At 39.8% G+C, this 25,785-nt stretch overlaps 1 protein-coding gene across 2 annotated transcripts in view; it reads left to right on the forward strand.

Annotated features, from left to right (window-relative positions):
• The window catches only part of CHIC2 (cysteine rich hydrophobic domain 2), a 137,514-nt gene that overhangs the window by 28,875 nt on the left and 82,854 nt on the right, over positions 1-25,785 (forward strand). The window contains exons 2-3 of one of the 2 annotated variants that reach the window (XM_069201218.1): positions 2,197-2,249; positions 16,697-16,751. In XM_069201218.1, the coding sequence (XP_069057319.1) occupies positions 2,209-2,249; positions 16,697-16,751 (96 nt within the window). In that variant the 5' untranslated portion in view covers positions 2,197-2,208. The remainder of the gene's footprint in view (positions 1-2,196; positions 2,250-16,696; positions 16,752-25,785) is intronic. The other variant, XM_069201208.1, reaches the window with a different exon arrangement.

The raw sequence follows: 25,785 nt of genomic DNA on the forward strand, positions 1-25,785 counted from the left end.
AGATCCTTGGCGAGGAAGTGGCTGAACGTTGGAGGAGGTGGTGGTCACCCTGCAGGAAAGTCTGAGGCACAAGGTGCTAGTTCCTGATGCTATCCCTATGGATCTGTAGAAGTGCATCTTGCGGTTGTGGGCACCTGTTATTGTGAATGTCTTAAATGTGGGAGTGAGTGTAGGAATTCCCCCCCCACCAATACCCACCAACTTGGAAATCTGCCTGCATTGTTCCTGTGTTTAAAAAGGGAGATAGTAGTGACACCAAGTCCTATTGCTCTATTTCACTCCTAGACTCTGGTGAAAATTTTGGGCTGCATTGTTTTACGTCTCATTGAGGAGTGGGTGAGAGAGCATGATTTGATGAGCAGAGTGCAGTATGGGTGCAGGGAAGGGTTGGGGACTCAAAAGCAGTGTTTGAATTTACTTTTGTTGATTGGTAAATGCACACGGATGAAGGGGGGTACCCTTTACCTTGCTTTTAGGGATCTTAGCAGTGCATTTGATAAGGTAAATCATAGTAAGCTTTGGGGGCTGCAATCCACAATGGGTTTGGAGAGCCCAGTCGTGGAGCTTCTGCAATACCTTCATTCCGGAACAAATGATTTTGTGGGATACGGCATTCATGGGGAATGCTCAGAACCTTTTAATTTAAATAGGGGTGTGAGACAGGGTTGTATTCTTTCTCCAATCCTGTTTCTTTTGTATACGTATGGCCTGCACAGTTTTTTGGTAGATAGATGCAAGGATGTCCCCAAAATTAGCAGATTGACCTTGCCGTCCTTGATCTATGCGGATGATGCGGTTTTATTACCCCACACTATGAATGGACTCCATGTGGTGGTCAAGGCTTATGTTGACTTTATATTGACGTAGACTTGGAGGTCAATATCAGTAAAACCCATTTTATGGTGTGTGGCAAACCGCTGATTAAAGTAGGGGTAGTGGCGATTAACGGCCAACAGATTAGTTGTGCGCACCAGTTTCATTACCTTGGGGTTACTTTTGATGATAAAGGGTCGTTGATGCCCTGTATTGCAAGGCGGTCTGCACAGTTTAATGCCGCTGTAGGTGCTACATTTGATTTTGCAGCCAGGGTGGGAAATAAGCCTGTTTTACCACTGCATGAGGTGTATATGCGCAAATGCCTTCCGGTCCTTTCTTATGGGGCCTCAGTTTGGGGCTACTCGGGTAGTACGGCTTCCATAATAGAGGAAAATCGCTTCTGCAGAATGTTACTTGGTGTCTGGCCAAACACATCTGGGTATTGTCTGCATGAGGAATTGGACTTGGAATTTGTGGGTGACAGTACTAAGATTGCACCCCTCCTTTTATGGATCTCTGTGTGTGCCAATGATTGTGCCTCCCTGAATAGGGAGATGATCCGTGATTGCCTGGCTTGTGACCGAGGTCTGGATATCCCTTGGTTAGCTTATATCAAACAGGCCGCCACGCTTCTTGGTCGCCTGGAGATATTTAACGCCCGCAATGTCTAAAGCGTGCTGATAAGCGTTGGGTGAAGGAGAACTTTTTTATTTTAATTATGAGAACAAATAGGGAGGTGGAAGAATTAATTAAACCAACTGTGAGGGATATTCTAATGCTGAAGTTGCAGGCGGGCCCTGAGGCGCTCCTTTTGGTGGTTCACAATATCTGGGAAAGGGCGCTTATTATTCACTTTCGGCTAGGCTCAATCAGAAGTAATTTGTGCTTCCTGCTTGGGCAGTATGATCTTAAATCTGTGCAAATTTGCCTGTGTGACGGGGCTTCTCCACAGTCACTACTTCTTTTTACTCTCTTATTCTGAGTTTTATGCTCCTTTTATATAGAGATTTTTATTGCCGTTATTGAAGAGTAAGGTGTTTGTGCAATGTCGCCCAGCTTATCTTTGGCTATGCATGGTTTCTGATGGTGTGGTGTGTGGGGGCGTAGGTTCTTTTTTAAAAGGGGCTATATGCTGGCGGAATAGTGTCAATTTCTTAATTTGTTTACTATTTATCTTATGCTAACAGTGTAGATAGTTCTTTTTTTTTTTTTTTTTAATATACATTTTTTTATTGTTTTTAAATTGATTTATTTGTCTTTTATGGTTGTCTTTGATCTAACAGAATAAAGATTTGTTTTGATTTGAGAAGAGTTCCTAAGTAGTGCGTGCTAATATCTTTTCTTCTTTGGCTCGCTTGATTTTGATCATATGACTTTTAGTGATGGAAGGGAATGAACGAAAGGAAAAGAAGTGCTTGGAAAATACCTTCTAGGTGAGTTTAAAAGTCCGAGATGCTTCAGAGATGCCAAGTTGTCTTCCTTTGTATTGCTGCTGGTCATTTTTCTTTTAGTGTTGAAGAAGATAACTTTGTTTTGGAAAGCACTTCCTTATTGTAGAAGTTTTAAAAGAGAAATAACAAAAGGGCATGTTGTATTTTACTTTCAAAGTTAAATTTGATCTATATTCTATAAGCATTTTATATGCATTAACCATGCTTTATTTTGACATGCAGAGATTCATTTTATTCCATATTCCAGCAGTGTATGTAAATATTTGTGTAGCTCTGACAGGTGGGTGTTCAGTACTCTTTCAATTACTTTTATAGGTGCTTCCTTTATTTCTGGTTCTACACGTATTTGAAGTTGGAATGAAATTGCTATTTGTTTGATCATCGTTAGATCATGTTGAAAAGAGTGATGTTCGTTTTTTTTTTTTTTTTTTTTTTTTTTTTTTTTTTTTTACAACAGTTACTAGATTATTTGTGATCTAAATAGATCAAACCTTGGGGTGAACCGAAATAATCACCAGGGGTAATTATTGATTGTGACTAATGCAGGATAATTTGTTTCAAAAGCCAAATTAATGTCTAAGGCCACTGTAAAACTGGTTTATGACTACCTGCCTTCTTTAGATCTTTGTTTTTCCCATCTGTAAGAGGCCTCTTTCGCTTATCCTGTATCCTTCATTCTCCACATCACAGAAGATGTCCCATTGCCATTGTGGTTCTTTATTTCAAAATCTTACTATTTTGGTTGCATTATAACTTGGAATATATTCAACCCAAGTATAGTGGCAGCATTGGCAAAAGTATTATGTTAGTTGGGCGAAGTATTGAGCCTGCTAGTACTCATTATTCTCAGCAGTAATGGTTGATTACTACTTGTGCCATTTACTGGCTTGGGGAAAGCTGGAACATGCAGCACTTTGAAATGGTTCTCCTTATTCTATGTTTGATGGAACACCTGATAACCCATTACTAATAATGTGTTTACACATTTTTGCTGGTTTGTGTAGGCAGACACGTGGCTTGTCTTTTTCCTCAGGAGCTAAGCACATTTTAACGTTTGTATAGCACTTCTACATCACAGTTGCTATCTGGGCTCTTTAAGTTAGAGTATAAACAAAAACACATTTTTGAACAATGCATACATTTTGGGCTCTAAAACGGTCAGTATAGTTATGTTAGAAACAGCAATGAGAGCGTTCTTATTTGAGAAACAGATGGGAAGATGGGCTTTTAAATGAGGTCGGAATAGCAGAAGGAAGGGTTTGGACTTTAGGCCAGCAGGAGGAGTTGCTGCTTCTGTCAAGTATATATTTGTTTGGCTTAGCGTTATGAATTTTTTGGTACTTATGAACACAGTTACTGCTCCTGACTCTTTGTCTGTCTACGATATTGACTAGATTTGAGAAGTAAGCAGGTTTATTCGGATGCATAACTTCATCTACAAGGTTGTCTATTTTGAATGTGTTTTACTCCTTGATGGCTAGCAAGTGTAAACTGCTTTAGGTTGGGGTGATTTGTCAAAGCTTTTTGTTGGAAAAAAAGTAGTTCTGGTGGTGAAGTGTAGTACAGGACTTTGTTTCATATGAAACTTTCCAGACTCAGCGTGGATTAGGTAAGGAAAACCAGCAGAGCTTATTGTTTTAGTGCTATTGTCAAATGAGGGGCTGCAGGCTAAATTCTTCTGCAAATAAGACGTCTGTCATACTTGTTTCTCGCCTTGAAGCATTGCAGTGCAGTGCATTTATCAAGGATGTTTTTGCATCCAGTTGGTGAGAAAAATCCAGTACGTTTTCTCCCACTGGATGTGCTGCTTGCACATGTGCTTTGCTTATTGTTCAGGTAATACTGCGACACTGCCTCTTGCTCCTACAATTTGTGTTGGATTTGGTTGCTTATTGCGGCATGGTAAACACTTGTGCTTGTGTATTTGTAGTGTTAAGGGTTTGTTTGAAATTGGTTGTGTATATTTGTAATGTCATTTGTATTCTTAACCTATGCTTGCTTGGAACTCTCTGTAGGTTCTAGAATGTTGTGTGTGTGTGTGTGTGTGTGTTTTTTTTTCTTCTCATGGTACACTCCTATTTTTGAAGGTTGCTTCCCTATTCAAAAACCTGTTCACGCTGTCCCTTATGAGTGCCTAATTGTATTGAGCCTAGCAAGTACTTTTCCTTTCCCTTTGTTTTCTGGATATTTCAGTAAGCAAATTCACACTGGCTAAATGCACTGTGCACATTTCATTTAAAAAAACTTTACATCCAAATGTGGTTGAATGCTTATTAGGGTTCATTTATTTTCCCAAGATACGAGTGTTAGGCATGCTAGACTGCATTACATCACAAGGTGATGTTAATAACATATTTTGCCAATGGAAATTGTGTTAAAAAGGACACCCTCAATATAAATATTTGCTATACTGTTCTTCAATAGCAGGTGCACCCTAATTGCAGTTACGTGCTCCAGGTTCTTTTCTGTTCTCAAAATAAGCACTAGTTTTACTGCTGTTAATTGTGAAACTATGTATATATTTCAGGCTGCTAATATGCACTGTTACTTAAGTTTTTGGTAGTACAGCGGTCCTTTTCTTTTACATTGCCTCTTGAAGCCAGGGAGAAACAGACAGAGACTATCCCTCAGGTAAACAATTTAAAAAATGCAGGCCTCTAGACTCACTTTTGGATAAAAAATTAATGACTCCCAAGTCAGTAATTGTATGTGTTAATTACAGTTTTCTTGACAATTTTAAGTAGAAGAAAGTTAGGACATAAACTGTGTAAATAAAAACGAATCATGTAATGAAACAGTAATAACGTTTTGTCACTTTTCTTGCCTTCATTTGCAGCTGAATCAGTTAAACTTCCCTTCTCTCTCCTACCTCATGTCTGCCTCCTATCTAATTGTCTCTCTCCTGTCTGACTTTTTTTTAAAGAAAGTTAACCTTGTGTGTATCTTTCTTTCCCTTAGACTAGATCATTTAAATCTTTTAGTTTTTGTACTGATAAATTTCTTATTTGAGTTGCTTTTATCTATTTAGGTGACCTATTCATTTCCTCCCACTTTTGGCTTGAATGAACATCAGAATCCTTATTTCCATGGGTTGGGTAAGCTTAGACCAGTCTAAAAACAGCAACACGGCAATAAAACAATGGTTAAAATATCATAAAAATCCGGTCCATGTTTGATTGACATATTGTAGAGGGCATGAGCAGCTGCAAATAATTTACATTAATTATTAGCAAAGGTGTATACGATTGGACAGTTATACTTCTGTGTACATTCACGCAACTTAGACAATTCCTCAATATGTATTCATCATCCTTGCCCCCTTATCCTTACCCTCTTTTATTCCCTCACCCCATACGTCATATAATTCACACAGCCTTACAGTTGCTGCTGCAACATATGTGCTGTAATGATTCTCTGGATTGTGTGCAATAATGATGCAGACGAGTTGGTCAGGGTTATTTGAGGTTCGACCGCATTAACCTTGCAGAGGGTCTTGTTTAGAAACATTATTGCTTTAATAGTTATTTTTCGTGTTTATAGCGATTCATGCTGGTTAAAAGGAAATCCAGAAAAAGCTTAGTGTCCCTGGGCAAAAGTTTGTCTATTTTGCAATTGCCACACGTGATAGGCCGTTACCAGGCCCAGCGGTTTCTTCTGAAATAACCCCTTGACTGTCCTAAGAGAAGCTTTCAGAAATTCTTATCCGTTTGTTTTTAAGTGCTCTTATCCTCGCACGTGCTTGGTACTTTTCTTGTGAGTCACTTTGTCGTAACCTAGATGCACCTTTTGTCAACTTCTTGTGTGGTATAATAACACACTTTCACATCTTGAGGCTGGAAACCTATTTTGTAATTGCCACCTTTCATTGAACAGACTAATGGAGCGCTCAAAAAGGGATGTTTGCTGCTTTCCCCACCTGTTTTTTGCTCTTCCGCAAATAAATTATTTCTTTAGTGGTCACCTCCTGGTATTTTTGCAAAGTGCCTTGTGTGAATAATTAGCCTGATTTTCTATGAAAAACCTAGTTGTTCTTTCCGTTATGTACTGTGCCTTTATTTACTTCAGAGTTTGCTAAACTGCATCTGCACCAATGATATTTGGACGCTTTTCATTTGAACTAGTGGAGATATAATATAAACAGTCAGTACTTGTCCCTCCCAGATGCCCATCCCTAAATCAAGCCATAAAGCATTTTGTATAGAACTGTTAGTGACGGTGTCATTTAATCGATTTTAATTACATCTGTCCACAGCATTTAGCTTCCCGATCCCTGTAATCCTCCCTTGAGTCCAAAAAATAATAATATTTAGCATTTTGGGACCTGCGCTGCAAACCATTGTTTTGCCTCGTTATTCTTGTAGATTGAAAGTTATACTTTGTTTACTTGCAAACATTGATGGCTGTAATAGTTTTGCATGATTTTAAATACTAAAGTTACCATGCTCCCAATACCTAGCTCCCTTCGCTTAGTGTGAAATTGACTTATTGCAGTGCCATCCCACCAGCGTGACTGTTGCTCCAGTCTCACTTTTGTTGCTCAGCTTTTTTTTAAATTTATTTCACATTTCATTTTTTTTTTTCCCTTTTTTTTTTTTTGAAGGGCCAGATGATGGCAATTTGCTGCCAGACCACTCCTTTCTAAATAATAGGCCTTTGCACTCCTTTATATATTTGTAGGGGCAAGCGCAAAGCGCTCAGTCTCTGGTTGTAATCTCTCTTTGGGCTTCAAACCATGCCCATATCACGTCAGTCTCTTTCATTGGTTCGTGAGCTTGCCTTTTAAAATCTGCTCGCTTTCATTAGTGAGAGGCATGCATAAGTCATGCCTTTTCCGATGTTTAGCCCTCCTCGAGCGCAGCAACCAAGTACTGAAAACATACAAGGCTCCATGTTTTCCGTCCGGTATCTGGACTACTTTTTTCTCTTTTTTCGGTGCGCGATCTCGCTGGGCAGAAGTCCAGCGCTTTGCATGACATCGACCCTGTTACATCGTTAATTGCACTTTTGCCGGTTACGTAGATAATTGCACTTTTGCCGGTTACATGGATAATTGCACTTTTGGCGATAGGTTTCACTACGAGTGAACTTTTATTTCCGTTTGTGTGTCTGCTTTGAGCTGATGGGGACATCGGCTTGCTTATGGGAAACTTATACTTTTCAGTTTATAAGACAAGAAAAGTCCAATTAGTTATGTGAAACTGTTTTATTTTCATTTTCAATTTATGTGGCAAGGAAAGTCCGGTTAGGAGTTTACAATTCTAATTGCTCTAGCTCAAGCAAATGCGAGATCCGTTGCATTGCAAATGCTTGTTTTAATTTACTGCTCAAAGTGGGTACCCGCCATCTTGGAACGGTAAAAGAAAAAGAAAAATGGCTACTACACCATCATAAATATGCACGTTGTGTGCAGGTGTATATATCCTCACACTGAGGGTTTTTTGCTGACTTTTCAGCATTGGCAATGTTTTATTTTTATTTTTAAAAGCATTGGCAAGCCAAAAAGCAAGACATGTTGGCTTTTTAAATGTTGTTTTAAAAACATGGCTTTTCCAATCGCTGTAATTCATCTGCTCTGCTCCCTCCGTTTTTTTGCTTCTGAAACCACACAAGATAACCCTAGTGGTACAGTAGCATAGCACACAATGACATACACTTTCAGTGACTCAGGTAGATTAATTTGGTATTTTCAGGTGGTTGCTGCTAATAGGCAGTCAGTGGCATTATTTGTAATGTTAAAAGTTGCATCGGCTAGCAAAATTATTAAGCAAAAGGCCCAGTGGCTGTTTTTTTTTTTTTTGTTTGTTTGTTTTTTTTTGTTAATGAAGAGCAGTTGCCCTTTTGAGGAAGAGTAATCGATATTTATTTCATGTGGTTAGTGTTCTCCTTTAATGGAGAAGGACGATTGCCTCTGCTTCTAAACAATGAAAAGTGTCTGTTGGTGCTTAAGAGAAATTAGTGTAACCTTTTTTCTTCTCTTAAAGAATTTACATTATCTTCTTTCTAGTTTCTTTTGGACATTGCAGTTTAATTTAAAGCGCTGTCACACATCATATTTGACTCTGCTTGATGGGCATTTATGACCACCAACCACCATTCAACTTTCGCTAAGAAAGAGATTTTCTTAAACTGATTTCCTTCAGCATGTGACATTAACTATTTGACACCTGGGCAAGAGTTTTTGGAAGAACTGTTATGAGCTGTGACAGGTCTTCAAAACAACTCATTTTAATCAGCATGATGCATTATCATTTTATCATTTTTTAGGTTTTCTAAACTATTTATTTGCATCTTTTACTACATATCTTTCTCTTGTTGAGCAAGTGCTTTCTGTTTTGCAATGCCCCTATAGTGATCAGTCTATCAAATGTGTTGGGTTAGAAAAAGGCATTTTAGTTTCGTTTTTTGAAGGAACAGTAAGTGTTCAGTATGACTCAATGTTTGGTTGGTTAACATGTGGCCTGCTATTGCAATTTTCTCTTGTGACATCCCCGGTTTGCTAGTCCTGGCTTGATAGCGTGCAACATCGACACAGATCGGACCCTCAAAAAGCCTAATGTTTTTCTTCTCTGGAATCATACAGTTCAAACTGTCAGGGGGTTGTTTCTAGACCTGTTTCAATAAACATATTTGAGTTGGTTTTCTTTAAACTGAAAACTTTAAGTTTAAACACCATGACTTATGCTGGTACCTTGTCTTTTACAATAGTGTTAGATGTAGAGTTTGAACCAAAGCATTGCCAAACAACTAAAGTCCTTCCAGATTTCTGTTACCTAGTTTTTACAGACATAATTTGATGACTAAGGAGAGCAGACTCCATATTTGTTTGATACTTTTAGGCATTAAAATAAGACAGTAATTTTGGCTTATATTTAACAGTTGAATACCAAGCTTAACTAACACACACATCACATGTGCATCATGAGCATCAGCAAAACAGACTTATCTTACACACAAAGAAGGGGTACAGCATATTCAGCTACAGTCAGTATTTCCTCACACTTACGTTGCAGGTAGAACATATGTATCTACTGTGCAAACTTTCTTTCATTATCTTTGGACCTCAAAGTTGATAAACAGTAAGACATGGTAGTGGGGCATAAATAACATGTAGGGGGCGAAAATAAAATAAAAAATAGCAGAAATAGATTTCATTGTAGATGCATTGTGCACACATCACTTAGTAAGACTCCATCTGCTAAGTGTGTAGCATTGTTAAGGGAGATTACCTGGAATATTTTGTCTTGATCTCAGTGTATTGGTGGCCTCATCTTGCATGTTGTACATACTTTTCTAAGCTACCTCCTTCACCCCTTATTTGTTTTTGTGTGTCTCATTGAGGACTTCTTTCAATTGTCCAATTTTGGAAATGTCCAAACATAGGAAATGAAGTTGAATGGACGGTGGCTGAACAGTAACTTCAGTGATAAATAGAAATGATGAAATGCCGATGATTGGGTTGCCATAGATGGCAAATGGTGGATGAGTGGTTAATGAAAGCTGGATGATTTGATGATAGCTGATGCAAGAATGGTGAATTGTTTGTTTGATTGCTATTTGTGATTTATGGATTTTGTTTGATTGTCATTTATAAGTTATGGATACTGTAACTGAAGCCCTGGTACTTGCACAGGAACAATTAAGTATACCAGACAGATTTACAGAGAATAACCAGATTTTTAAGCCATTATTGAAGGGGAAATAGTAATCTTGATTTTTGTAACAATAGTTACAGATGAAGAACCCGTAGTGTTTGTCGGAAAGGAAAGTCTTAACATTTTTAATCTCAGAATGAGAAAAAGCCAAAAAGTGGCAAATCTCAAAGAGCATAATTGGTGATTTTAAATAAATCCATTGTGGGGAGAAAAAAGATGTGCCAGTAGTCTGAGCACCATGCACAGTGCTTTAACGATCGCTCCTTTTGACGATCAGTAATCTTTGCTTTTTAGTAAGATGTGAAAATAGCATTGTGATCCATTGTAAGGTTCTGAACTAGATATTTTGTTTATCCTGCTCAAAAAGTATACTAGAGCCCAGCCAGTCTGATACTGCAGTATTTATCACGGTGTTCTGCATTTCAATTAGAACTAGTGGTAGAGTTTTATTTTGAGAACCTTCATATAAACAAATGAGTGACCGCAAAGTTGTTAACATGAACAGATGGTGAAAAGAATGAGTTGAACAAAAGTCCCACACTGCGCACTGGGATTACTGGTGTAAGAGCAGAACCCATTGAGAGGGGTCAGAAACACAGAAATCAAATTGATGGCAGATATCCAATAATTATTAATTCTTTCTAGTTGAACTTGTGCTTTAAGGAGCTAGCACGCATTGAATTAGAAGTAGTAGGAATAGAACTCCAAAAAAGATTGGTTATCTTACTCGGGTCACTTTCATTCTGAGAATACCTGGGTATTAACAAAAACTAGAACCCAAAAAAACAGTACAGGTCACAGTGCTCAAGGAAGTTGTGAAGGCAGTATCCCTTCCTCGACCTTGTTGGAGAAATAAGGATGCCCAACCAAACTCCAAAATCGGACTTGCAAAACTGCTGATATCCAGAACATGTTGTAGATCATCCAGAAGAGAAATCAAGAACAATTCTATGCCTCATGCTGACTAAGAGCCTACTTGGACCTCAGGGTTCATGTTTCAGCAGTCTTACAGTAGGGGGAAATATGCTTGGTGTCCGCTTCCATCAAAACCTTTAGCCAGAGCGAGCAGTAAGGAAATAGGACAGAAATTTAGTGGGGAGGGGGATAGAGCATGGACATATTAAGCATACTTTAAGATGTCTTTCTAGAACCTGACAAGGAAAGGACCTCTCAGAAGGGAATCATTCAAGATACAAAGTGAAGCACAAGTGCGGTTTAGATTGCTTACATGTGTGAGATGTTTAGTTGGGCAGGGTGTCTAAAAGAAGACACAGATTGTAATGGGCATAGGGGCTCCGCTTTAACTTAAAAAGTGGTGAGAATCAAAACATCAGAGACAGGGTGTGTCACTAAGATAGCCTCTACTATTTAGGAGAGCAGAGAGCCATTGTGATCCCAGCTGTAGTTCTTATTCTAATGGGGGAGCAAATAGTTTCAATTTTGCCCGTAAAAAACAAACAGTTGCTTATGACAAAACAGATCTGAACAATTTGTGGATGGCAAAACTCTTAAAAAATAAAATATACTTCTTTTAAAAGATAGACGCCCCTTAATCCTAGTGATAACAGAAGCCAAACAAGCTCTTGTTGAAGCTTCCTGTGTTTTTTTTATTTCTTTACTACAAACACACAAAAAACTTAAGCAGATTATCACACCTCCATTTTTGTTCTACCTCTTTGCAGCAGTCAGTTGTGTAGCAACTATAGTGGCTCTAGGGACCAGGGTTGTGAGGGGCCCTCCACACCTCAAATTGTTTTTTTTATTTATTTTTTATTTTTACTGTGCAGCATGGGAATGGGGTATGCTTTCTTCCATGCTAGTACCCTTGCTCGTACCCTTGCTACACCATTGCTTCACAGTTGTCTTTTGAAACCAGAGCAATTGTATCTGAGATCATACATACACACCATGGTTCTCATACACTCAAACCAGCAACTTTTATCATTGTCCCTCTTGGCGTTTGCAAAGCCGTACATATGGACCAACTTGAGGGAGAGGCAGTTCTAGAGACAGCTTCTGTTTTGTAGCTTAGTAAGAAAAATTTTCCTCATTCAGTCATAAAATAAAATAAATCGTTTAGTTTTTTTCTCTTTATGCAGTTGACTTGTCAACTTTTGTATTCATTGCAGCGGTGTTGGTGACTTGTCTCTCTTCTCTGTTCGTAGTAAAAACCAGCACTTGCTTTTCTCATTTGTCTTGTGTCCTAAGATTAATTTGGTATGTATACTGTTCGCCTTGCCTGTACACTTAAACCCCTGCCTGAGTAGCTGATACATTTCCAGACCACACCAGTGAATCTGAACTTGTTAGATCAGACAGCCGTGAAAGGACACCTTGGAGGGGACTCAGTGGTGATGTTGGGCGTTAGCCGGCTGTTGGCACATGATATCCAATGGCTGAGTGACGCATAATTCAGCCTGCTCCATGCCACACCATTGTGATCCGTACACCCTCAAAGGCTTCAAAACTGCCCTAGGAGGTGCAAATACATCAAGGAACCAAAACAGACAGTGATAAAAAGGTGTCTATTCTTTATTGTACTCGTTTTCATGCACTTTGCAGCTTAACACACAATAATAAACTGTATTAGTGGGAGTGATCTGAATCATCAAAAAGTACTGCTGCCCCTTGAATGCATCACATTGTGTAAGTAAATTCAAGTGAGCACTACTTACAGCAATAGACACTTGCGGCATCTTACATGCCAATGCAGGTGTGACTCTGTTGGCAAGAGGCAAGATGTTGTGAGAAAGTATATGTGACCAGGCTTCTACTACTCCCCCTGTTTAATGGCAAGTCCCAAATATTCCAGACAATACAACAACGACGTTTAGATTTGTTTCTAAAAAAAAAAAAAGGAAAAAACAATTATCTTAATTTGTTAGCTTGATTTTTTTTCAGACTGAGTGTTCCATCTAAACTTAAGACATTTTCAAATACCATACAGCTATAGTGCAAGGTTTTGCATGAAGGAGGTACATTTGGGATAGCATGGAGTGGAACAAATGCGACAGACAGAAGTGCAGCCAAGAATCCTGCCAGTGCATTTTAAATTGTATTTTCTTGCTTCCAAATACTTAAAGATCCTCATACCGAAGCCATTTTCCACAACTTGACCCAAAGAAGCCTAACGTGGCTTAGTGCAGTATTTTCTCTAATACAGACACTGCAGAGTTACCAAAAAACCCACAGAGTCAGCACTAGCTTCTGCCTAGAGTTCTTATGCAAAATCAGACTTACTCCTCCCTGAAAACAAGTGTTCGGTCTAGCTGTAGAAAACAGATTGAATTAACCCATTGAGTGATTTCCATCTCACCCTACTGTTGGACTAGTTGCTTTTTATAGGCATTTCTTGAAAATTATGGTTACCATGACATTTATTTATTTGCATAAGGTGCATAATTTGTTATTAGTGAATCTTTTTTTGAGTTCTCTTTATTGGGAAAATAAGTCGGTTAACTTTTTTTCGGGTAAGTATACTGACTTAATTGTGACAATAGATTGTGGATTAGTAGATCCAGCAAAGAGTCCGTGTTATCTTCCGTTTAAGCTAATGTATTGAAAGTACTTTTTAGCCAATTATGTCTCAAAAGTAGTTAATTGGTTTGTAAATGCTCGTTCATAACTAAAATTCAAAGTAGCAATAAACAAAAATATAATGTAGTTCCCAGAGTTTGTCTATCCAAGCAATTAACAAAGTTATATGGGTGAAAGGTGCAACGACAATAAAAAGGTAGCATAAGGAAGGAAGAAAGAAAGTTGTCTTTGCCTACACAGAAATATTTTTTGATTTCAAATCTGTTGCAAGTAACTTGACCTGACAAGTAACTGATCTACTTTTCTTCCCATAGAAATAAAATGTTGGAACCATGGTGTTTTGGTAGTTCTCACCTCACATTGATGCTAAAGTAGTGTCAGTCATCAACTGTGCCTTGATTGCCATAGGTGTAATCATTGTTCTTGCTTTGTCGGCGTTGAATAATTGTATTGATGCCTAAATATCAGTACTTACTCGGTTCAACTTATCACAGTCTTTAAGCAGCGAACCTCTCCCAGAGGCAGGCAACTGATTTGCGCCTTACAATTGAAAAATGTTATTCAAAACTTTTAATTATAATCAGTATATTTAGTCTTCTATTCATATCTTCTAACTTCCTACGTAAATCATGAGGACTCACTCACAAATCTTGTTTAGGATACCACACATGGACGTTTGGGATGAAATCTAAGGACCTTGATGTGGAAACCTTGACTGCACTATAATGAATGACCTCTTCATTTACAGCCTTCATTTGTGTTAGAGGATACCAAACAGTTGATGACCATGTTCTTTTAACATAAGGTGAGACCAACATAAGGTGAGACCAGCAAGGTGGACTGGTATCAACAATTTCCCGAGGATGACTTAATTAGTTAAATACCTATCAAATGATTAAACATCTCCAAAGACAGGTGTGCATATCCTCACTTAGGGAAAACCACCCTTTCCTTGAAGTATGTTTATTGCTGCTGTTTTACTGCCATTGTAAGAGCAGTAATATTCCAAAATTCCCCCTCCTTCCGTACTTGCGTATGAATATGCATCTACCATAGAGATGCCCAGTGTAGACTATTCAAGTCAATCCAAACGACTGCCATTTTTCTAGAACATTGTTAGTAGCATACCTGAAGTAAACCATCAGGATTTCCTTCTCATAATAAGTCTGTCAATTAGAGCCTTTTAATGGCCTTGCTAAAACAAACCCAGAGAAGTTGAGGAATGAAGAATGGTAAGGACATCCATTCTGAAAACCATAGGAAAAGAGTTGCAGGAGAAAACTGTGCCTCTCCATAAGGCGACAAGACCAATATGAAACGAAAGAGAAGGTTACCACAATTCAAATAAACTGGAAATGTAACAGAAGTCCATCAATAGCTGCGGATTACAGCTAGAACAGGGACCATCTCACTAGGCTTAATGACGCATTTCCCTTTGTCCTGAAGAAAAAGAAAGGAGACAACCTACAATACTGGCCCAACTTCAACATAGATATTGTGTTCCAAAACTGTGTCTGCTACTGTCTTTCATTCAGTTATAACAAATGCACAAATGCAGCATAAGTAATGATGGAACTGTTCAAAATGGCTTGTGCATCTTCTGCATCTTTACCAAACCCATCATACACAAGGACGGCAGCAGACCACGACCCTCTCCCTCGTATATATGATCATATACAGTGTTCCTACAGGTATGTCAGTGCATCCTCAAAGGAATGCTGATTCTGGTATAAAGTAGCACTTGCCACTGACAGTTGATCCTGTAAAGGTATATTGAGAGCAATAAAAGAGCACAGCACAAGAGACACTGCTTTGGTCCTTCTAAAAGGGCCTCTCTGCACCTTTGAGTGCAGTACTGTCAACTTGTGTTGCAGCAGAACTTTGAACAGAAATGGTCAGCTGGCTACTCCCTAGAAGCACATTGTTTACCAATGCTGGCTTTAAGTCCCAATATCAAAATTGGAAACCATCACTGAAGTAAGGGCTGGACAGCAGGGTAGGGTGAATAGGGAACAGCCCTTTTATCCATCCCAGACACCACCAACAAAGCCTAAAGCTGCCTTCACCACCCAAATAAGTCTACATTGTGAGATAATAGTGATTGTGTGTTGGTCGTCAATGTCATTAGCTCTGCACTAGCATCCCCTAAAGGGGAGTGATATTGTAGAAAAGGCAAAAAAGCCTATGTTGCCACCAGCCATAAGTACCTCTTAAAAAATGATTGCTTCTCAGTAGGTGTCTAGCAACACTATGTACCTGTGTATTCGTATTGGATGTGGCATAGTCAATGGAAGAAAATACTGTAGTGCTAGGTTGAAGGCAACTGTCCTTAGAGCTCCGTGACACAGTTGTCTGCTTAGTGGTATCAAAAGATTGTGTCCTGTCTTGAGGCCTATCAGGAATGGGTTGAAGTGGCTGAAAGAGGGTATCATTCAGTTACAGCTGGCGAAGAGAGGACAAGAAAATTCCTATTGAGTTGGTGGATTCATGATTCAGCAGGTATACGGAACCGAGGAATCTTTTGATCCCTGGTTACTCTTCATGTCTGAGTGTACATTGAGGGTATGTTGGTATGCATTTATGTTTGGTAGTTCACTTCTCTTAAATTTCTGTTAGTCTCTGGTTTCTAGACAGACCCACTTCTTCATCAAAGCTCAAAACGAAATAGCCATTGGCAAAACATTTGCTTATGTATTCGAGAACACCATAGGATTACAGGATCATGGGACATAATCCCATGAGAATCAAAAATGTATGATGGGTGGGTTGTGTTAATCCCTCTTTCCTCTTCCCATTTCCCCCAATAAACTTTCTGATCCTGCCTGGAAGAGGCGGTGTTTTCAAGGTTATAATATCCCGTAGTATCTACATTTGTAGTATGAGTCAAGTGAGAGTGGAGTTGCTGATGGAGTTTACTGACCTACAGTTTGCTGTGGGTTTAGATGATGGTGAGCTAAAATGAGATGTCTCCCGTTCGAATCAGAGTGCTCAGTGAGTTTGCACCGGTTGTGCCAGTACAGTGAACTGTTATCCCCGTGCTTGCCTTGAGGATATCACAATTTACTAGCACTTTGATGAGAGAGAATGCATTTTACTACTGAACCACTGTCATAAAAGCTTAAACTGTAAACCAAAACTAGTGCCTGTTTACATTAAAAATAGAAAAGCACCTCGTTTGTTTCCGTTAGTTAGAACAGCTGGTTTGCAATACATAGTTTAATCATGCGTTTATTTCTTTAGGTTTGGACTTAGCAACAAATTTGAAGCAGAATTTCCATCGTCATTAACTGGAAAGGTGAGTGGCTCTGAGTTCATCAGAATCCTAAAATAATTTGGCTTGAGGGTTATTTGCATTATTCAAGAATAAACCATATTGGAGGCACTCAACTAAAATGAACTTTTTCCATAGTCTCACTTTCTGCAGACTACAAAGTGAAAAGTGCAAATTGAAGTATAAATTGCTTCTGTACTTAAAATAGCGTACCAGGATACTGGCTGATATAGATTTTTCATTTATTTTCCTTTATCATTTTTATAAAGCAGGAACAGGAGTGCTTTTTGCTTAAAAAAGCATAATGAAATATCCTGTAACATGGTATTGGAAAATCCCAGCATGGATGTTCGGAATTTCAGATATATTTTAGAAATATAATTTTCCATTATGGGATGTTTACTGGTGTTTATTTTGTATCTCCACTCATGAATCCGATTCCAGAACTCTAGAGAATAATGCCTTTTTATTTTGCATGTCTGTACCCACCTGTGTACACATCTATGATAGTTGACAAAAACAGAAGTGCTAGTCTCTTTTTTTTTTTCAGTACTATTTCTTTTTTCTCTTTAGAAATTTTGACTAAAAAAGAATGAGCAGTTATGCTTTCCATTTGAACTCATACACAAAAAGTGTCTTTGTAACACCAATTTAGAAAAATGCATGCCATATGCTTCAATCCACGTAACCTTTCCCCATCCCATAATGGCAGTAAGAGCATTTAGAAGCCAACACAACAAAGCAAAGACCTTACGAAATCCAATCAGTTATTTGTCATTTATGGCCTTAACATGTAAGAATGGCCACGTCTTGTCAGTGCATAGCTTATTGAATTACATTTTCTGTTATTCTGTAAAGGTAAATCCCATGGCAGAATATTTCCTACAAATATTCCCATTGAAGAAATTTGCAAACTGCACCTAGAAATAAGTTCATATGTTTGCAAAGTATTACTGCCTAGATTCAGAAAAGAAACCCAAGTGGGTCAAGCACCACTGAAAAATCATTTGTCTGAAATATCTGGAAAAAATGTTGAGACTTCTTATATAAGGATTTTAGTAAGTTTACCATTCTGTTCTGTGTCTGTGAATACAAGTAAAGACCGCAAAACTGAGAATGAAAAGGTACTAACTAGTAAGCCTGCTGCTCCAGCTTTAGTAGCATGCCAGAGCTAATGTCAACACTATAACAACAATATATTGAGAAGGGCTTCGGGCCAGCCCTCTTCAAACATTGGTTACTTTGGATATACTCTCTTCAGTGATTGTTTATGTGAATTTTCATTTATGTTTGGAGCATCTAGTGGCATGCTGCAAATGTATAAAGTTTGTCCATTAACATTTTACATTGAAAAGTGGCCTAAAATGTAGTCCCTGTGAGACCTTGCGTAGAATAAGCAGTAGCATGTGCTTCCATTGTCTTTCCATTGCTCCTGAGAAGTGGCTGGACGAATGGGCCCTTCAGTGAGCTGTCCTACATCCTCTTTGCTGCTGCTCCTGCCAGAAACAACAAGGGCGTATTGCAGCAGGAGGAGTCACATGAGTTATGGTGCTCTGTGCCAGAGAGATATCAGTGCACTCCACTGCTGAGCACCACCTGGGCTGTACTTGCATCAAGTATGTCATCATAACATGGGTTGGTGATTACAATGTTATAAGCCAGACCTATTGAATTTGCTAACATGTTTTTATAACAGCAATCACACTAGACAGGCATATGCATATCAGTAGTTGTATCGGCTTGTGGGGATATGTATAATTCATGAATTCAGTAGCAATTCTCATGGTGGTGCAAACCATAACTATGTGGAAGGAAAGTAGAATTTGTTGGTTGATCATGGTCAGTAAATTAAGTCCCTTTTCAGCGTTTGTTTAATAAAAATTGTGAAAAGATAGGTTTGACATTGTACTGGCCAATTCCAAGTATAACAGAACTAGCACTTTAAATGCCTCTTATGTATAGGGCTGACAATTGTATGGGATTTATTTTTTGTCACTTGTCTGTTTTGATCCATATTGATGTTTAAATTACTTAACTATGTGTACTCACATTTATATCTGCTTGTGATGGATACGTCTTTCCCCATGTTCTTCATTTTAACTACCCTCCAAATGACAGGCTGGATCTGGTATCTTCTTCCCCAGCAGTAGTTTTCCATCATTATTAGGTGGGACCATTTGGCCTGAGCTATGGCTGCCTTTATCAGATGTGACAACCATGGTGTATCTAAAGTGCCAGGTGTGAGATTGGTGTCCGTTCCTGATTTTCGATGCTGGTCACGGGCTCTTCTGGGTGCTCTCAAAATCCCTTAGTTTTTTTTTTTTTACAGTAACTAATTCAGTTGTCTCCACCAATTATTTCAGAGTTTAAACCCTTTCGCTAATGCCCTAAGATGATGTCTTAGCTGGACCTACATGACCCCTGCATGTGTGGTGTCTTGGATCTGAACACAACTCATCAGCATGTGACTTGTGTTTTTAATACACTCAAACACTATTGACTAATGTGAGGCCAAGCTTTTAATGGGCAAGGCTAGAAGTGAGCCGCTGAAGCATTCCCCTTCTCATTCAGTCAATTCTCCTTACTGGAAACTGTCTCACAAAAGATCTTCCAAAAAAAAAAATTACAAATGTGTCGTACGAATGACAATCATCTTTTTCAAAGGCCCTAAAAGTTGGCTAATATCAACTTTGTGCATAAGAGAAACTGAATACAAGTTTTTCTGACAGGCCATTGGCAAAGCCTCTTTCCAGGGCACTGAAATTTGCCCTGATGGAAGAAATTTTGAGGCTTAACCCCAGTGCTCTTGTCATGCTTGATAGGGACGGCCATACAGAGGATGAGGATTTGAAGGCTGTTAATCACCTCCCCCTTTACTGATCCTGGACATTACCTGGTTTTACAAAATGCAAATGATTTGAGCAATTCTCCATTAGAGAATATCTAGTATTCCTCTTACCCTCCCTCTGAAGAGTTATCTTTTGTTCAGTTCGGAAACTGCAAAAAGCAGCAGAAGCATTGTCGCTGACCTCGTGTTCCTCTAAGTCTAAATTTAACATTTTAACACAAATCTTGCAGCCCTTCTCTACTGTTTTCAGAGCCCTATGCTAGCCTTTTCATGAGTCTCTCCTGAAGCACTTACTGGCTGCCTGGGAGAAACCTTTCTTGGACCCAGCAGTCCAGCAAAGGCTTGCCCTGTATGATGCAAAGTGAAGTCGCACCCTGCACTGCAGAGTAGAGTGGTTCTTAGCCCTGTGCAAAAATAAACCAAAATGGTTTCACACAGCCCCGTCAGATTGAGAGTCGTAGAGTCTTTGCTTTTGGCAGTTTAGCTCACTGCGCGACTAATGCTACATGACTCTTGACCTGATATGTCCAAGCCAGTTGGGAATTGGCAAAACTGACCATTATAGGTCTCCCTGGTCACATGAAGAGCCACTTCCCAGATCAGGTTGATGGTGATTTGAATCCCTTCAAACAAATTTGAAGAGTGATATAAATTCTGCAGACACAGTGGCTCGATTCATAGGCATAGCTACCACCTTATGGTGCCACACTGGGATGTGGTCCACAGGCTTCTCTGGGGATGTCCAAGCCTCACTTGTGGGCATGTCCTTTGATGGCAGTAGATGGCTGTTAGTCAGCAAAGCCAACACCTCCTTGAAATGTTTAAGAAACATCATATCTATAGCCTGCTTGCTGGGCCCGACCTCCCTTCAGGCAGTTTAATCAACACTACTGAAAATTGAGCTCTAGACAGCTATGGTCACCTCTAAGCGCTTCCCTATGGGAACCAAAACCCTCCTGCTGAGGCTTAATCCCTAACTGAGTAATATCCACTCAAAGACATACAACATCTTACCCACACTCTTTTCGTTGACTTGGAGTTCCTTCGATCCAACCCCAACCCTGAGCCTTCCACCTATAACCATACGAAACCCCTGCTTCACAGCTGATTCACCTCACCCCCCTTCCCTACCGCCCCTCTTTTTTCTTACTCTTTCTTTGCCCCCTCATCCACTCACTCTTTATTTTGGACTTTTGCTCTCTTACAGCTGAGCCTTCATCTGTAATTTGGAATATTACTGGGGCGACTCCCTTTCAATAGAATTCAGGGAATCATTCTTCTTACATCATACAGAGAGCTCAATAGCTGTGAGGCTTCCTATTTACTGTATTTTATTTCCCTTTATGTGGAAACATGATTTGTCTCTTGCTGTGCTTTTTACCGTACTGTACTATTGAAAATGCTCAATAAAATGTTAATAAAAAAAATAAAAATCTGATCTATACCCTGCATGCTAGGCCTGGTCTTCCCCCTCCCCCCCCTCTCTTTCAGGCTGTTTAATTAACATTACAGGAGATTTCCAGGCTACTTCTGGACACAACTGTCTCTGCACTGACCACCTCTGCAGCCAGTCTAAACAGCCCACCAGTTGTAAAGCTTCTTTCGGGGCGTGGATGGCTCTAGTGGATACCATCACCAGCAATAGTAGTAGATCTAAGCCTGCCATGTTTTACTGAAGCTGCTGCCTCAAAACCTCTTTGACTTCCCCTGCTTCTATTAAGCCACCAGCTTACTGATAGGGGATGAGGATTGGGGAGGTGTTCTCATTTTTTCTACACCAGTGGAGAGACTCAAAGCAAATTGATGGGTCTTTTATCTAATTCTGAAGGACTAGAAACTTCATTTCTGTCCCCTCCTCTGGACTACCCACCATCAATTAGGTCGTGCTGTACTTTGTATTCCTCCATTTTGAAGGCAGAAGTTATTTTCTTGGTGAACAAAGAAACAGTAGGTGTGATGACTGAAAGAATAGGATAGTCTCCTTACAGGAAAGTTATGAGATCCATCCTTGACCTTTGCATCATGTATGTGTTCTTTCAGAAGGATAAGTTCAAGAGCATGTCCCTATGGCAAGTCCCGCTGGCTATAGGTGTTACTGGTTGACATCTGTGGATCTTTAGGATGGCTCTTTCTATCTGCCAGCCTTCCCTGCTCACTGAAATTTTTAAAGATTAATCTTGGGGCCCAGCGATGTCAGTTCAGGGGCTTGCTGTTTGGACTGCTGACCGCCGAATGTTTTAATTAAAGTGCTAGCAGCTGTAGCAGCTTCACGGAGGAGGTCGACAATCCATTTATTTATATGCTTGGATGACTGGCTTGTGAAGATTGGATTCTAAAGTCTTTTCAATAACTTGGACGTTTCCGTCTTTACCAGCATCTTAAATCCACACAGAAGCTGACCTTAATAGGGTTGGTAATGGGCATGAACCTCTTAAAGGCGTTTCCTCCTCTTGAGAGGATGCCGTTACTATGGATATGATTCTGACATTTGTGACTTCTACATTGATCCTGGTTTTGAAAGCCCTTAGTCTGCTGTGTCTGGCCTTGTACATCCTGTTGATGTGATAGGCCAAATAGTGGATGAGTCTTTTATTGACGCCTGAGAAAGCAGTGGCACCAAAGGAATCTTTTTTGTTCTTGTGATTTTTGAGTCAGTCCTTCCAGATCTACACTAGTTGGTGTGCTCTTCTACTCTGCTGGTAGGTTGTTCCTTCAGTCCTCCACAGGTGCAGGCTACTGTGGTTACAAATGCTACCTTATTAAGCTGGGATGCCCATCAAGGCCACATTACATTTCAGGGCCGCTGGTCCACATGGAAGCAGCTGGAGAGGTTGGTGATCCATCTTGCCATGAAGGCCTTCCTTCCTCTATTTCATGGAGTACTATTCAAGTTCTATCCAACAACATCACCACCATCTAATATATCAGTACACAAGGTGTGTGGAATTGTGGGCCCTTTTGTGGGGAGAGGATTTGACTGTGATAGAGGGCTCATCCACAGCACATTTTCCCAGTTGAGCCATTATACCTTACAGGTTCCCTCAATATGAGAAAGGATGCTCTGAGTCACCTCCTCTTAGGAGACCCTGAATGAGAACTTAACCCCGAAGTGATTGCCATCATCTTTTCTTGATATCTTCACCTAAGCCCAGAGCAGGAAGTGCCCATGAATATATGCCATACACTTGTTTCTGAGTGGTTCCTAACAGTAAGCCTTCAAGTTCAGTTGGACCCGGGGCCTGCTGTCCCATTTCTGCTGATTCCACTTCTATCTAGAGCCATAGAGAATGTGCTGGAAGATCAGGCACAAATGATCTTAATTGCTCCAGACTGGATGAGCTGGATTTGGTATGCCAATCCCTTGGCAGTCAGCTGTCTTCCTCCTCTGCCTTTGAGTCCGAGTATTGAATTCCTGATGTATGTAAATGAGGGTCCTAGAGCCCACCACAAAGGTTGCAGTAATCAAAGCCTTTTTCTAGTTTGGAATAGTAAGGATAGGCATATTATTTTGGCTTGGACCTAGGTGATCACTTTGTTGATTTAATGATTCAGCCCCAGCTTATCATAAAATTGGACTTCCATATATATGTTTTTTTTGTACTGCCAAGGCCTTGTATCTCTGGAAAATGTTAGTAATGGTATCCATATCCTGCTTTCAAGCTTGTGAAGCCCCATATTCATTCTCTCATGTGCATACTTGTCCCCCCTGCATCATCCCTCCCAACCATGGGACACACATACGTGTAGCAAGAAGCCATTATTCTCATGTCTTCCTAAAGCGACTAGCTACATTGCAGTGCCATGAACAACCAATTCGTACACATATTCATATTTCCTACCAAGTCTGTACTTGCCTTTCGCTCTGTCCACCCGCATGCACCATCAAAACCTGCAAGTGACCCCCAGACTACCATCCCTTATTTTGCCACAGTACATTCACCATCTTCAAATTTCTCATTACTACTTCCGCCTTCTTCGAGCTCACAATTGTTGACTTTCAAATTGCCTTCATCTATTTACATCCTACCTACAACATTAAACAGCCTCTTCCCCAAAGGGCACATAAATACCCTTCATCACCTTCACACCTGATCAATACCATATTCTGCCATCTTTCCCTCAGATCATATCAGTCAGTCCTTCTTCATAGCCTCTGACCACATAGCAACACGCTTTCCAACAGTCCTGCCTTGTGTATGCAAATTCAATTTCCTTTCACCTCTTGCCTGCAATTCCTTCACTCTCATCTTGTCATCACTCAGTTGGCTTCATCTCTTCCACAACACCCCCTCTTTTCAGTTATAGTAGTCTTCACAATCCAACTAGAAAGGTATCTTCCTGGTTGTAGAATGGAGTTGTTATTAACCTGTTAATTCTGTTACATTGCATATCAGACTTCACTGTCTGTTAGATTTTCTTCTTATCTAGTCTGCTGAAGTGATAAAACCGCCATATTTTAAAAAACCAATTGCATCCATATTTGCGCTTGAGTGCCTATAGTACTCTTAAACTCCTATTTGACAGATGGTCCTAGGCAACTGGGCAATTTTCAGTCCCAGTGACCCAGACCCTTCTGCCTATTTCTTGTCTTGTGGACTGCAGAGTAGTCGGGATAAGTGGAGAGCACCATCTACTTGTCCATACCTGGTGAAAAAAATCCATAAGTCTTCAATACACAACAATAAATTACACTGTCCAAATAAGAGAGAATTCATCCCATCATGTAACGAAGGGGGAGACCTAAAACAAAACACATTTAATGATGTGAAACGAAGTTAAAATGGCTATTATTTGACAGATAAAGAAATACACGTGCACCACTTCCTCGATAGATGCAGCGGTGTGGAATTTTATTCAGTATCAACTTACCGAAGGAGCGCAGTGCTTCAGAAATCTACTTGTACTGTTCAAAATTAACTTGTCCCTTTTAGTGCCATGCAGTGGGGTGGCAAATTAAGACCGCATTCTCATTATACCAGAGCTATGATAATAGTCTGTCTGATGATGCTCATAATATGTTAGGGTTTGAAATTTAGCAATGCTTCGATTTCTCCCCCCCCTCATTTCCGCAAAGCTACGTACATTGCCTTGAAGTACTCTCGAAACCGTAGTTGCAGGATCTAAATGCCCTGCAAGTCTGTGCAATTCCCCTAACTTGCACATTTAAAAGCACTCACCAACTCCTCACCAATCTCTTCACACACTGGAAAATGTTGAAAGTTTACTCAAGGCAGAAGTAGACTTTTTTTCCAGGGTGGGTAAGGGGTGTGTGTGTAGGAAAAGTGAACTTTCAGTTGCTCAGCAGATTTTTGTTTGAACAATGACGACATAACCTGATGTGTATTTGTAAAGGGCATGCTCACCCTACTGTCTCTTGGCGCTGAAATAACAAATGTTTATTTTCACCCAACTCTGTGGTACTCATGTTATGGACCTCAAAATTCTGAAAAGCTGAGCGGACCCACCATTATTCACATTTTTGACCCTGTTTATTTGCTCATGTGAAAATGGAAGGAGAATGAGTGACCAGGATTAATTTGAGTATTCCCTCCACCTTTGCTTTCCCAAACACTTCTTTGCTTTCCTCTTGCAGACCTCCTTATACTCTGTTTATTTACTTCATGGTCTTAAACCGGCTTAGGGTCTCAGGACTGATGTGGTCCGCATTGGAATGGTGGTGTCCTTTTCTGTGTGCAAGATCTCAAGAGGTTGCTTTTATTCAGATATGCTATGACAGTATGTCACAGGGATGTGCCTGTTTGACTTGAATGTCTAACTGCTATAGGACTTGGTGTGATCCTTTGACTTCCTGACTGTTCCCTATGCTGATGATACTCTGCCCATTGTCAGATTTGGTACGTCATCTGCTAATACCATTACTCATTTGAGCGAGTGTCTCTGTAGGCTGGTAGACATATGACAGTTGACAGAAACTGGGAAGGGACAAGGCAAAGGACCCCTATTGGTCTGCCGACCCCTAACCGTATAGTGTTGGGCCACTTTCCACACCTACCACTGCTCAAAAACTAGGTATTACTTCTGATCGTGGTCTTATCTTTTACAGTCAAGTGAATGAGGTTTTGATTGCAGTGTTTTGTTCAACTTAAACTATTATAAAAGTCACTTTCTTTTCTGCTCCAGTACATGCATTCCACAGTAGTCGAAGCCTGTTTACTCGCTTAGTTAGGCTACAAGTATTTCTATGTATCC

The sequence above is a fragment of the Pleurodeles waltl genome, chromosome 1_2 (assembly GCF_031143425.1).
Source record: "Pleurodeles waltl isolate 20211129_DDA chromosome 1_2, aPleWal1.hap1.20221129, whole genome shotgun sequence".
In the NCBI taxonomy this organism is placed as follows: domain Eukaryota; kingdom Metazoa; phylum Chordata; class Amphibia; order Caudata; family Salamandridae; genus Pleurodeles; species Pleurodeles waltl.